The sequence below is a fragment of the Notolepis coatsorum genome (assembly GCF_963971535.1).
Source record: "Notolepis coatsorum genome assembly, chromosome: 1".
NCBI lineage: Eukaryota > Metazoa > Chordata > Actinopteri > Aulopiformes > Paralepididae > Notolepis > Notolepis coatsorum.
The window spans coordinates 53,732,559-53,747,173 of record NC_140165.1 but is presented as its reverse complement, the minus strand read 5'-3'; the positions used below and the strand labels follow the sequence as shown (position 1 = coordinate 53,747,173).

At 41.7% G+C, this 14,615-nt stretch overlaps 2 protein-coding genes across 4 annotated transcripts in view; one reads left to right on the top strand and one right to left on the bottom strand.

The window, feature by feature from the left end:
* The window catches only part of stat1a (signal transducer and activator of transcription 1a), a 130,310-nt gene extending 125,139 nt beyond the window's left edge, over positions 1-5,171 (top strand). For all 3 annotated transcript variants that reach the window (XM_084330564.1, XM_084330566.1, XM_084330565.1), the window contains exon 25: positions 210-5,171. In XM_084330564.1, the coding sequence (XP_084186690.1) occupies positions 210-248 (39 nt within the window). In that variant the 3' untranslated portion in view covers positions 249-5,171. The remainder of the gene's footprint in view (positions 1-209) is intronic.
* Positions 5,172-5,611: 440 nt separating this feature from the next.
* Positions 5,612-14,615, bottom strand: part of glsa (glutaminase a) — an 84,211-nt gene continuing 75,207 nt past the window's right edge. The window contains exons 15-18 of the mRNA XM_084313579.1: positions 14,051-14,112; positions 12,209-12,285; positions 8,364-8,427; positions 5,612-7,790 (exon numbers count right to left, since the gene is read on the bottom strand). Of these exons, the coding sequence (XP_084169705.1) occupies positions 7,643-7,790; positions 8,364-8,427; positions 12,209-12,285; positions 14,051-14,112 (351 nt within the window). The 3' untranslated portion in view covers positions 5,612-7,642. The remainder of the gene's footprint in view (positions 7,791-8,363; positions 8,428-12,208; positions 12,286-14,050; positions 14,113-14,615) is intronic.

Below are 14,615 nucleotides of genomic sequence, written 5' to 3'. Positions count from 1 at the left end.
ATCTCATAACATGCTAATACACAAAAATGTATAATGAAATTTGATACTAAAAAGGTATTGTAAACTAGCTAATCCTAAAATGGCAATTCCCCTTGACTTGAACGACGAGAGATGAGATTAGAAAGCTTCAGTTGGAATGCCAATGTGATTGATCTATTTAACATTTAGTGTATTTGTTATGCTAACTTTTACATTATTTTTTTTTGCAGATGAGTGAATTTCCAGAGGAAGACCATGACCAAAGTTAAATATTTGCCATTGTATGGATACTAGAAACTGGTTAATCTAAATGCAATTCTTCATTGTGGCACACAAAAGAATATAGTATTTATTTATTTTTACATTTCTTTCAATAATAAATATTTAGACAGGACAAAATCCCAACAAACAAGACAAATTAAATAAGCAAATGCATAAATGATTAAGAATATTGCTACCCTCAACAATAAAGGATCATGTCTTTGTGTTGTAATATGGAATTAGTGAAGTGTATTGCGCTGTTTTGAGGAGTGTTTTTCGAGTATAAGTTCCAATAGAGGCCTTGCACAGAATGTTTGTGTAGTTCTTTCTTCCCGCATGGCTGCCTGTAACCATTTGTAACCACTTTAAAAGAAAATGATCACACATGTGTAACCGTACTCCTTAACTCATTCACGGCCAGCAGCTTTCGCCATCTGCACTGTTTGGCGCCAGCGTTAATGACCATAGCTATGTTTGCAGACCCATCGTGTGTTCTGTATTATAGCTATGGAGACAATAGTATTGCTCATTTTACAGGCATTGTTCATAGTCCATTACTGACTAATCAGCTCATTTCTACACACTAGTTTGTTACACGCTAAACAGCGCCCCATTTCCGGAATAATCCAGTCTTTTTCCATAGATCGCGAGATAGGACGCAAAATACTCCCAAATCAAATATAAGGTATATAACATGTACATATGTACCTTCGCAAAATCATCTTACCCCGAAAATCCGATCGTTAGAAAACGCTTGGTTTATGTCTGGTAAAAGTAAGCCACTGTGATCATTACAGGAACATGTTTCAGGTTTGGTCAAATAGACATAGGGGGACCTTACCTTAGCCAGGAGGTACTCCAAAAAGAATAATTCCAATGATCCTATCGGCGATCGCGATTACTCATTTATATGTAATTACACACGTTTACGGGACACTAGGTTTTGAGGCGAGCAGATCTGCTAGCGATTGCTTTGCAGGAGCTCTTCCCCCAGAGCGAGTCTCGATAGTCCATTTCATTCATTGCCTCTCCTGTTCCCTTTCTATCAGAGTTCAAAAGGTAGCCGATACTGCCACCTGGTGATATTCGATTGTCATTGCAATTCCAACGTAGGTAGATGAATCATAGACATCTAGATCAAAGGAATCAAAGGAAAAGATCAAAGGATCAAAACCTGAGTATACTCCGGTTTCTGGCGCTCAACCGTTGGCGAGATAACCCGACTATACTTGGTTATGGCCGTGAACGAGTTAAAGTTAAGTAAAAAAGTACATGGGTGTCAGATAACATAACAAGGAAGTCATGCAATCTCCATAACACAAAAAAGGGGACCACACTTCCAAAAAGCCATCAGACCTAATTCTGCAAGTCATACTTCAGCCTCACAAAGGGCAACACAGACATTATTTGAATAATCCACAATTGTTCAGTAGAAAAGGCATCTGAAAATAATACCAAACTGGTTCTTCTTATTTTCCAGGTTCAGAAATATGGGTATAGTTTCAACTAGAACAGTAATTGATTGCCAGAAGGGTCTGATCTTTGAGCAGAACCAAAACACGAATACAGTATGTCTTCAGGATTGTCTTACATTTATTACACAAAGAACACTCCTGGGGACATCTTATTAAGATGAACCAGCGTTAAAGAAAAATCTTGTAAACATTAACTTTATGTTCAGATTCTTCCTTTTCAGAGGTTGCAGCACTTTTACCTTCTGTGCCTTTTATATGTGTATATAGCCACTTTTAAATGAGCCCCACTTCTGTTGCGAATACAAACTGCTTGTTTTCACATGCTCGTTTCAAAATAAAAAAAATCCTTTTGAGTTGTGTTTTTAATCATTTTTATTTCATCTGAATAAATATTTAAATTGCCTGCAACACCCAGATACTCGCTGCCATGAGAGCTGAAGCAATATACATACAAGAAACCAACTGAACAGCAATACAGTACATTCAGAATATTCATGTCCCAGGTCACCTATGACACAAGTGTGCTGGGAATCACGGTTGGGGTCAATTCAGTCAGTAAACATTAACTTGAAATGCTATTGCTCAGTCTTATAAAATGGTTAAACATTATTGCAGTGAATGTTCTTCAGGTTCATTCAATGTAAAATTATTTATTCGATTTTTCTTCAGAATTCAGTTAAAATGTAATGACATCTAATTCCTAAATAGTCTGAACTGAACCCAACCCCAAAGGAAAGCATTGTGGGGGAGGAAAGGCAGAACTATACTGTATTTTAAGGAAAGATTTGGGCTGATTGATTGCTACGTTATTATGGATTTAGACTACCTCGTTTGGTTGCTTACCATATACTTCAAATTCATATGGTGTAAGATAACTGGTTGACTAGGCATCAGTCAGACGTCTCAAACACACTACATACGCAAACTACCTTCAGACAAATAACCGCTTTTCTCCCCAACTTTTCAAGTATGAAAGATCCTTCTTTAACAAACAAGTTAAAAACGATCAATGTGCGTGTATTTGCATTAAAAAGTGCTCCATCGTTTGTTTTTTGAAGCCTTGAGCCTTAAATAAACGGCTCTCATCTCTTGACCGCGATGGCAGGCAGAAAAGGAGCGGTGCTACAGTCATTTGAGCAGTAAAAGTATTACGGCCATCCTTTTCTCATTTGACTTCACACCCGTCTCCTGTATTTGTTATACGGCGACACTGCAGTGTTTCATTTGATATGCAGAATCTTTTTTTCTCCTCTTCTATGGATTTGGTGAGGCAAGCAAACAAATGCCACATTTTGGCAGACATTAGATTCAGTTAGAACGGTTTCTTCCTACGCAAATAAAATACAGTAGAACAATCAAAAACATGTTAGTAGTTTGGGTGCAAAAATGGCTAGCCGTCAGATGGTTTTGAATTCAACTGAAAAACAAAACAAAAAAACATTCAAGTTCTGCAATTTAGCATCCGTGTATGATTCGTCTCCCTTACAGGAGCCATTCAAAACCTAATCCTCTTGATGTACTGCTGGGCTGTGCTGGGGAGTAGCTTCACTACATGTAATTAAACTAGTAGTTCAACTACATTTTGCAGTAAGTTGCTGGTAGTTCAACTAAATTCGAATTTTGCACATTTATTGTAGTTAAACTCAATTGAGTGGTATACTATGTGGTCATGTGACTTCCTTTTGTTTTATATATTGTAATAATTTGTTATTGTTTTGCATATCCATTTTTAGAAGGAGTTTGAACAACTACTTTTTCTAAGTAACTTTGGTTAACAAAACTATATTTCTCCTGAGGGTGTAGCCTTGCTGTAGTTCAACTCCTTCCAGTGTGAAGTAACTGCTAGCTTGCAAAACTATTCTTTCAAAGTAGCTTCCCAAACACTGGCAGTGTGTTACTCTAACTTCTTACATTGAATCACCAAATGGCAAATTTTGGCCCAACGTTGTCTTACCTCTTTTGAAATCTCTAGCATAGCAACACGAGAGGCTAACACCGGAAGCGTGCTATTCAAACCACAGCCACCATGGATGACCATGTTCTCTGTGTCAATCGACAAAAAGAAAAACAATTATATGTAGGTCAAAAATCACTGGATCTTCTCTTTAAATGTCATTCTTAAAATGTAATTTGACTTTAAGAAAAGGCTTAATGACAAATAAAAAAGATGAGTCTACTAAATGATCAGACTTCGATCGCTGAAAGTAGATCATTCCCACAGCCTCAGTAGCACATCTGCAACCAAGGACTTCAGATCCTTTGCATCAGTGAGAGCAATTCTACTACAGACACAACAGCACATATTTACACAAGGCCCTAACTCTATCCTTTATGGTGGTCAAGTGCTTCTTTTCAGGAATATACACACTACATGAATGTACAGTTCATCTTAAATAGATCAAAATAAATATCCAGGTTTACACACTTGCGTATTACGTACAGAAATGTTTTTGTGCACTTGAAAAAGAACAGGATACATTCCACATAGTGCCAACAGCCAAGGAGAAGAGCTGCACCATGTGAATGTTGTGACATAAAAAAAAAGATCTAAAGAAAACAGTGGTTATCCTATAACCACGTTATATTTCATACTGGCTCCGCGTCTTGCTTCGCCTATTGGACTAATGGGCGGAGCAAGGCGTGTAGTCCTGATAAATGTACCCCCTGAGGTCCCCTTTACGACTATCAAAGCGGGGAGGGTCCTAGCCCCCACAATCGTCCTAACTAGGAGTGGAGGGATAAGACTCCGACCATGCGTAATAGGGCGCAGCTACCCCAAAAACGCACAAGATGAGAGTAGACCATGCGTAAACCCGCCGTCTACCGCACTGTGCATCCCGCCAGCAGTCTAGCAAAGGGATGCAGAAGAGGTCCCAGCCCTAAGGACTGTACGAGAGACAGAGCTCTCAGCCAGGTCCACGAGATAGAACCCGACCAAAGGACCTGGGCCCTCATTTATCAATAATGCATAGAAAGTGTTTTTTCGTTCCTAAGCACAGAATTTAGAATGTCTCTACGCACAGACAAATCGGGATTTATCAACCGTGCGTGCACAGGTCGTACGCACATTCCGTGTTGATAAATACCAATGTTCTTACCGTCTATGCTCGTGCATGATTGTAAGCATTTGCATACTGAATTGCCCCTAATTAACCATATATGGTAATGAAACACCCTCATGGAATGTAGAATAATGGACTAAGCGGACTTGAAACTTCACTGAGAGCGAGTCCTCCGTGATCAATCTCACTCTCAGTGAAGTCTCAACGGAGGTCATCTATTCTAACCAACACATTGAAGCTAGAAAGCATTTCTTTGTGACCAATCTTATTTGGAAACATGACACACAAAATAATAGTATTTCGCTTTTTATTTTAAACAATATTTAATCGCGTTTGGAGGTGGGTGTTCTGCGTTACGAGTCATACAGAACATGTCAGTGTTGAAACTAATGCATGAAAGTCCGTCTCATGTCTCAAGTACCGCTTGGTGACATGCACGCACGGTCTGAGCTGTGCGCATAGATATACGCACAATCTCAAGCACACGTTCATTTTGATAAGTCCCACACTTTGCTTAGAAATGATCGTACGCACGGTTTACACACATATCTGTTTGTGTGCAGCATTGATAAATGAGGGCCCTGGTGAGGACCACGAAGCCGCAGCATACGTGTCCTGCACCGAGGCTGTTGGTTGCAGCGACCAGGTTTTGGACGGCAGCGATATAGGCCTCGTCTACCCACTCAGCCACCTTCCGGGCCGATTTGCCTCTCGGCAACGGCTTCTGTTTTGGGTGCCACATCATCTCGGGGCAGAGGACGGATGCCAGCGGCCAGTCCTCAGGCCCCCGATCCGGCCCTCTACCTGGGTAAAAGGCATGTAGGCTCTGGTGCGTGACACCACCTGGCCTTTGGCAACATAGGCGTCAATAGGGGGAAAGCCCGGGCACAGCATATCCTGCCTGCCACGTGGGTCCTCCCGGAAAAAGTGCCCCACCATGCCACAACAGGCACTGGCGGGGGCACCGGTAGCGGAATACCGTTGGCTGCGGCAGCCGCCGCCATCAACCTGGGGAAGACAAGCAGCAGCCTTGACTGCCGTCTCTCCTCCTCCAGGCATACATCCCGCGGGGTCGGGGTGATTAAACCCGACTCGCCGAACGAGGAATATGAGTCGGGGTCTCCCATCTCCATAGATGGTGACTAGGGATGGGTACCGAATTAGGTACTTTTAAGGGTACCGACCGAATCACGTCAGTACTACCGAGTACCGATTCACGTGAGATCCGTTGGTGCCACATTTCGGTACTGTAAAAAAATAAAAATAAAAATTATTGCACGTTCACACGCACAATATACGCTTACCTAGGACTTGATTCAATAACAAAGCAGTCAGGGCAATGGCAAGCCGAAAACGGTCGCAAGTGTTACACTTTACAAAGCTAGATGCAGACAACGCTCGCTGCAATATTATATATGATAATGAATTATTTGAAGTTTGGATTTTTCTTTTTTCAACTGAGGTAGGTATATTACATTTTTAGAGACTAAAGTACCGAAAAAATGTACCGTTGGGTACCGGTACCAGTACCGGTATCGGTTCAAATGTGAAAGGTACCCAACCCTAATGGTGACTCACCGAGGAAGACACATGGAGTGGCTTCACGGCACCAAATGCCTCCGGTCCCACGTATACCACATCCACGGACAGCCCGCTGCTCCCGCTTTCCGATTGCCCGGTGCACTGAGCATATGTGGTGAGCTTGAGCCTCAAGTCGTCCGCCATTAAGGAAACCGCACCTGGGCTGGCCGGAGGCATGCCCTGGCTGGACTCCACGGCAACACCGGGGCCCGGGATCCCTCTCTCACGAGAGGGACCCGCCACAACCACCGGGCGGCCCAAGCTCCCCACCGAACGCAGCAAGGTCTCCCCAGACTGCCCACACGGAACTTTCAACACTGCAGGGTGCCTATGAGCAAAACCTTTCATGTGAAAGAACGAGGGAGGGTGAGCATAGCCACGTCATTGGGTTATGTAAGGTGCATGAGTAAGTCTTTCAGTGTGCGCCCTAGGCGCGAGCGTAGTCCAATAGGCGAAGCAAGACGCGGAGCCAGTATGAAATATAATGATCAGATCCATCGACAACAAAACATTGGGTGAGAAGTAAACGTGTTGAAGCCAAGTTAAAGGTGCTATAGGTAACGTTCAGCCACTAGATGCCGTGTGAAAGCATGTCATTTATCCAATCAGGTGCGTGCCACATGGGGAAATGGGAAATAATTTATCCAATCAGGTGCGTGCATGCCACGTGGGGAAATGGGAAGTAATTTATCCAATCAGGTGCATGCCACGTGGGGAAATGGGAAGTAAGGAGGGGATAACATGTAAACAACATTCAGACCTGCAATATTTTTGATAAAATGATAAATGAAATAAAAAGAAAGAAAGTGGGGGGGAAAGCAATACTTTTATTCCGCACCTTTCTAAAAGCTTTGTGGATGTATTTAAAAAAGAAAAAAAAACATATTTTATTATTATTATTATATTATCTATAGCACCTTTAATTTAATTTTTTTTTGTTTTCCTTCAAAATACATAGTAAAAAGAAAAGGGAAAAAATGACACGCCATCAACACCTACCAATGACATGACGAGGAACCTCACACGCACGTACAGTACAAGTCTTTAACCCTGTCACTGATGCACTACCAAACGGTTTAACCCTTTCACTGCCACACAACAGCAGGTTAACCCTTTCACTGCCACGCTACAGAAGGTTAAAGCTTTAATCTACAGAAGGTTAACCCTTTACTATCACACTACCGACGGGTAGTAAAGGGTTAACCTTCTGTAGTGTGGCAGTTAAAGGGTTAAGGAATGATGGCGGCCGCGTGCCACTCTAGTGGGGGGGTTAGAGGAGCAGCTTCACAGCAAACCGTCCAGGTTCTTCTCCACCGTCTCCTTGTCCACGGGCGCCTCCTGGGGACTGTACTGGGTGTGGTAGTCGCGCAGCACCGTCACCAGGTCGTGGTGGCCGAAGTGCAGCGCCTCATCCATGGGAGTGTTGCCCCACCTGGTGGGACAGAAGGGGAACGGCATTGTGTGTGTAAAGGCTGAGACGATTATGCCATTTGGAAGAATAGATCAATCGGGACAAAATTATGGATAAATAAAGATTTTTTTATTATTATTAAAATATATATATATAAATATATATATAAAAAAATGAAATTACAAATATTATTATCACACAAACGAACGTTAAATAATAATCTTTTTTCTTTTTTAATAATTTATTTTTTTACACATGCAAAGAAATCGATAAGTGCACTTATCGATTTCACGCAGTTATCGATAAGTGGTCTCAGCCTTCATTTTGTGCGTCAGCCGATTCTACGCTCCTTGAAACGCTTGCCAGAGTTGCAAAGTACTTCTCTGGACCAATTGTGATAAGTCTAGGCATCATGATTTGGTCTGGTATAGTATTGTGGGGTTACATTTTTGTGTTATGGGACAACCCCAAAATGGCATCCGGGTTTAATGACTACAAGAGCAAATCTAACAATCATTGCATATTTAATTAGACATATTTTATGGCCATGGCTTTGCAGGAATCCATGGCTGTACTAGTGCCGGTGGGTCTTACCGATCTCTGGGTACTGGGTTCACCTTGCAGCCGTCCAGCAGGAAACGCACCACCTCGCCATGTCCTGAAACATCAGCACTTAGTATTCCCATAAAGATTTATTTTCTATACGACAGAAAGACATTCACATCTGCTTCAGTCAGGCCATGTTTCACGTTACTACACTGAAGTCAAATGAATTAAATGGTCAATTATACTTTAGGGCAATACATGCCAGTCGACTACATAATGAAGGTGCCCACGACAGTTGACATGTTAGAAGAGATAACAGTTGCTATGTACAGTATACAGGAAATAACCACATTCACTTGAAGCAACGAAGGCACTTAAGACACTTAACACCTAAAGAGAAATAATTCAACGATTATTATGTCCCCATGTTTTGCATAATTTAGCAGACAGCCAACACTCAAAAATTTGCTTTGCTTCCGACGTGGCAGTGTGTAACCATTCTCCAAACATTCCCAGCACGTTAATAATAATACTCTTTATTTCTATAGCACCTTTCATATACGGGGTGCAGCTCAAAGTGCTTTACATACAAGGCAATAAGGCATTAAAACAATTACAAATAAATATGACAGTAGAAAGATGTACAGTAGAAAACGTACTTTCACTTTCTTTAGCCCCAGGATGCATTTCAACATCCCCAAGCACCTTATGGGTCCGGCAATTTTTTTTTTTATATATATACCCAGTGAGTATAATATCAATGGAATGTGTATATAAGTACATATATATACTGAACATTATGGTTTAAATTCATCATCAAATTAAACCATAAATTATTGATTGATCCTATTTTTATGCGAGTAATATTTTATATTACATATAAAATATATTATATATAAAAATGTAATACATCCACATAGCTTTTTAGAAAGGTGTGGAATAAAAGTATTGCTTCCCCCCCCCAAAAAATTATTGATTAACACTTTGATTGCCTAAGGCTAAATTCATGATATACCATCCCTTGCCAGCTCTATTTGTCTATGGAAAAGTTCCCCTTCTTTGCAGGGCTATAACTTTTTAAATTCTATTGCTAAATTGCCATTATTAGGGCCCATTCAAGGTCCTATATGTATTGTTCATTGTGTAGCAACGTTAAACTTTTTCATTCACATATTCATAGTAAAATATGGTCTAAAGTATAAGTATGTTTTCATCTCTTTCTGCAGCTTTCTCCAGAACGTGATTTATAGCCCCAAATGCATTATATTGATGATGAAATACAGTTTGGTAGGAATCTGTGCGAGATCAAAAATTTCAATTGGACGTACTTCTAGAAGATCTGATCTGATGATGACCGGATGGGCGGGGGATCGTTTATAATTCCGTGGGCAGCGTTATATCATTCATCTAGTGTGGGTGATATGATCATCAGAGCAGTTTATATCGAACACGTTAAAAAATAACGCTGAATCTTACCGTATCTTCCTCGCGCCGTTGGACGATGAGCGTGGAACTGAAATATTCCTATTATGGGATGTAGAAATACGCGATCTATTTCCAGGTTGTATAATAGTATATACGTCCAAATCATGTTGTTTATCGAGTTATTGGCAACGGATCGCTATGTATTGTGTCGAGATCGAGTCCCGGGACCTATAGAGAGTGCCCGGAAGTAATATGGACGATCAGCACTTCAACCACATAACTTCCTGTTTGGCGCTTCTGCCGATCGGCCACCAGATGGCGCTCTTGAACCGCTAGAGGTTTGAGAGGAGCTCAGAACTGTGTGTGAAGGCTGCGGATGGAAAATATGATTCCGATCACAGATTTTTGAAATATTGATATTAAAGACGAGTTACGGCGTCCTCGGCAACTTGAGCATGGCGGGGAAGGACGCCTAAACACGTTTTCGGCACTTAAAGTGTTAATGAATTCATCAAAAATAAATGTGCAGGTCCAAAATGTATGTTGTTGTTTACATGTTGCAAGCATGTATTCCCTTCCTACTTCCCCACGTGGAATGCACCCGATTGGATAAATTGGCTCCAATTCGACATTTAATGGCTGAATGTTATTCAGTGTTTCTCAACTGGTGGGTCGCGACCCAAAAGTGGGTCGCAGGGCAATTTTGAGTGGGTTTTTTGCACTACCTATCTTTGTGAAAGTGGCTACTCAGCTCTGGTCTAGCTGAAGACAAAGCAGAGGAACAGATTGGACATTGAGCATGACCTCAGAGTTGCTTTGTCTACCATCACCCCAGACTTTGAGACTCTTGTCAGGAGCAAACAACATCCCCAGTTATCCCATTAGTTCCCTGGGATGTTTAAGCTAAGAAGTCTGCTAAGAAGGATATATTATTTATTATTATTATTATTATTATTATTATTATTATTATTATTATTATTATTATTATTATTATTATTATTATTATTATTATTATTATTATTATTTTATTTCATTGGGTTTTTAGCCCTAGTTGCACTTTTGTTGCAACCCCAGTTATCCCATTAGTTCCCCCAAACTTAGGTCTGTTATGTTAAGCTAAGAAATCTGCTAAGAAGCATATATTATTTATTATTATTTTATTTCATTGGGTTTTTAGCCCAAGTTGCACTTTTTTGTTTTTATTTCATGTTTTTAAAACACTTTAACTGCCAGAAGACGTTTTTAGGCGTCCTTCCCCGCCATGCTCAAGGTGCCGAAGACGCCGTAACTCGTCTTTGATATCAATATTTCAAAAATCTGTGATCGGATTCATATTTCCCATCCGCTGGCCTGAGACCCACCAAAAAGCCCCACCGAACCCTCCAGCGGTTCAAGAGCGCCATCTGGTGGCCGATCGGCGCAATCGCCCAACAGGAAGCCACTTGGACGATGTGCTATTCACCCACACCACTTCCGGGCACTCGGTACATGTCCCGGGACTCGAGCTCGTCACAACACACAGCGATCCGTTGCCAATAACTCGATAAACAACATGATTTGGACGTATATACCATTATACAACCTGAAAATGGTTCATCTGGATAAACATCCCATAATCGAAAACGGTCTACACCACGCTGATCGTCCAACGGCGCGAGGAAGATACGGTAAGATTCAGCGTTATTTTTGAACGTGTTCGATATAAACTGCTCTGATGAACATATGACCCACACTAGATGAATGATATAACGCTGCCCACGGAATTATAAACGATCCCCCGCCCATCCGGTCAACATCAGATGATACGTAGAAACTTCTAGAAGTACGTCCAATTGAAATTTTTTATATCGCGCCGATTGCCATCAAACTGTATTTCATCATCAATATAATGCATTTGGGGCTATAGATCACGTTCTGGAGAAAGCTGCAGAAAGAGATGAAAACATACTTATACATTAGACCATATTTTACTATGAATATGTGAATGAAAAAGTTTAACGTTGCTACACAATGAACAATACATATAGGACTTTGAATGGGCCCTAATAATGGCAATCTAGCAATAGGATTTAAAAGGTTATAGCCCTGCAAAGAAGGGGAACTTATCCATAGACAAATAGAGCTGGCAACAGATGGTATATCATGAATTTAACCTCCGGCAGCCAAAGTGCATGAAAGATTGTGTATTACTGCAATTATTATTATTATTATTATTTTTTTTTTAAATCATAGTCGTTAAAAAATGTGGGTCGCGACTTAATGACTAAGGAAAATGTTGGGTCCCGAGGCTAGACCAGTTGAGAACCACTGATCTATAGCACCTTTAATTTGCATTGTATTATGCCCCCCCCACCCCACATTTTAGCAGACTAAGACTGCGCAAAAACGAGGCATTTTCTTTTATGTCGGTAGCTTCCGACGTGGCAGTGTGTAACCATTCTCCAAACATTCCCAGCACTTTAGATCACCTTCTGCTGCCGCCACGTGCAGCGCCGTCCTGGAGTCATAGTCCCGCTGCTCCATGTCCATGGATGACAGAGCGAACCTGGACACACAACCACAAAGCACTGAGCAAACCTGGACACACAACCACAAAGTACTGAGCAAACCTGGACACACAACCACAAAGCACTGAGCAAACCTGGACACACAACCACAAAGTACTGAGCAAACCTGGACACACAACCACAAAGTACTGAGCAAACCTGGACACACAACCACAAAGTACTGAGCAAACCTGGACACACAACCACAAAGTACTGAGCAAACCTGGACACACAACCACAAAGTACTGAGCAAACCTGGACACACAACCACAAAGCACTGAGCAAACCTGGACACACAACCACAAAGTACTGAGCAAACCTGGACACACAACCACAAAGCACTGAGCAAACCTGGACACACAACCACAAAGTACTGAGCAAACCTGGACACACAACCACAAAGTACTGAGCAAACCTGGACACACAACCACAAAGTACTGAGCGAACCTGGACACACAACCACAAAGTACTGAGCAAACCTGGACACACAACCACAAAGTACTGAATAATGAATCAACTCCTAAGGAAAGCAGAGGCCCGCCTGAACTCCAACCTACCACGTCACCCAAGAAAAATAAGGAAGGGTCAACACGTCACTGTGTGAACGCACATTGGTGCCAAGTGTGGAAACTTTGGGCACCCAAGTGGCGACCCATGTAACGCACTGCGTCGCGAAGCTGCCGACCCGGGTTAGATTCCCGGACCCGGCATACTTTGCTGAATGTCTTCCCCCCGCTCTGTCTCCCGTTCCTCCTCTCTCTCTCCCTCTACCGGACTGCCCGGTAGTACAAAAAATAAAAATCTACCAAAAACATAATACATTTTTTTTTTAAAGTGTGGAAACTTTCAGTTCGGCCCAGATTTAGTTGAATGGGGTCAGCCGTCTCCTTGTTTCATGGTTATTACCTCGGATGTCAGAATTATCAGAATTGTTTTGTATTGTTAACTAATTAACGTTTGATATATTTGTTGACACCCGACAGGTAGGGAAACCACCAAGGAGGTGTCCTCCAATCTGTCCTCAGTATTCATATTTCCTCAGATAGCTGGTATATTTATCATTCTAATACTGGCTTCAATAGAACTGACACCAAGCAGAGCATAGAACACTGGTATTCTGACATGATGACCCTTCCTTCTTTTATAGTTTCCTTGACGTCACCCCTCTTCTCAGAGAGCTGCACTGGCTTCCCATTGCTGCAGGAATCCGCTTCGCGGTTCTTGACCTGGCGTACCGTGCAGTGAGGGGAACGGCTCCGTCCTACCTCCGGTCAATGGTCTCTAACTACACATCCTCAAGACCCCTACGCTCTGCATCTTCTGACCGCCTCAGACCCACTCCTATCAGAGCTCCTGGGGGGGGGGTCATCAAAGCGAAGCAGGCTATTCTCTGTCCTCGCTCCACGATGGTGGAAAGAACTTCCCACCAGTCAGGACAGCTGAAACCTGTCCAATTTTCCACCGCAGACTAAAAACACACTTCTTCAAATAAATATCTCGAATAAAACACCTTACTACTATGCTACTACCTCCTACTATGCTAATATGTCTATACTACTACTATGCACTCAAAAGCATATCACTCAAGTTCAACACTGTTTGACGAACAATACCATTTACCCACAGCCACCAGCTGACTTGTTGTACAGAAATTGTAAGTCGCTTTGGATAAAAGCGTTCAGCTAAATGACTAAATGTAAAATGTAAAAGTGCACTTTGTCGGACATATTTTAAAAGGCGACACAGCTGAGGAGAGAGCAGTACCTCCTCAGGGCAGAGACGTCTCCAGTGTAGGCTGCGAACAGCAGGTTGATGACAGACTTGACCTGAGACAGAGACAGAGGAAGGGATTTACTAAATCAATAACACAATCACCACAACCCCTGGCAACTGCATCAAGTAGGGCCGGGCTTGGATTTTGATATAGGAATATGAAGAAATGGATATAAAAAAAAATTATAATAATTGGCATGTTGTTAAATATTAAATGGTTAAAAAGGCCATCGTCTATCCACATTATCATACAATTAATGATTAAATACATAAATACAATATGAAGTCGTATTTCTCCTAACGGGAACAATTTGACCTTTCGGAGGTGGAGCGGTGGGTCAATTTGATTGACATCCTAAAGTACAAAATCTAATTGTACTGGACATTCGTTTCAAATGGATTTCTTTAGATGAAAATAAAAAAAAGGGAATGATTATTTTTTTTAACCCACCGTTATCTAGGTGCAGACTAAAAGGGGGTAAATGGAGGGGGAAGCATTTTTCATTTAATGTCGTCTTTCAGCCAAAACCTGTACCAGTCACCAGGTGGCACTACA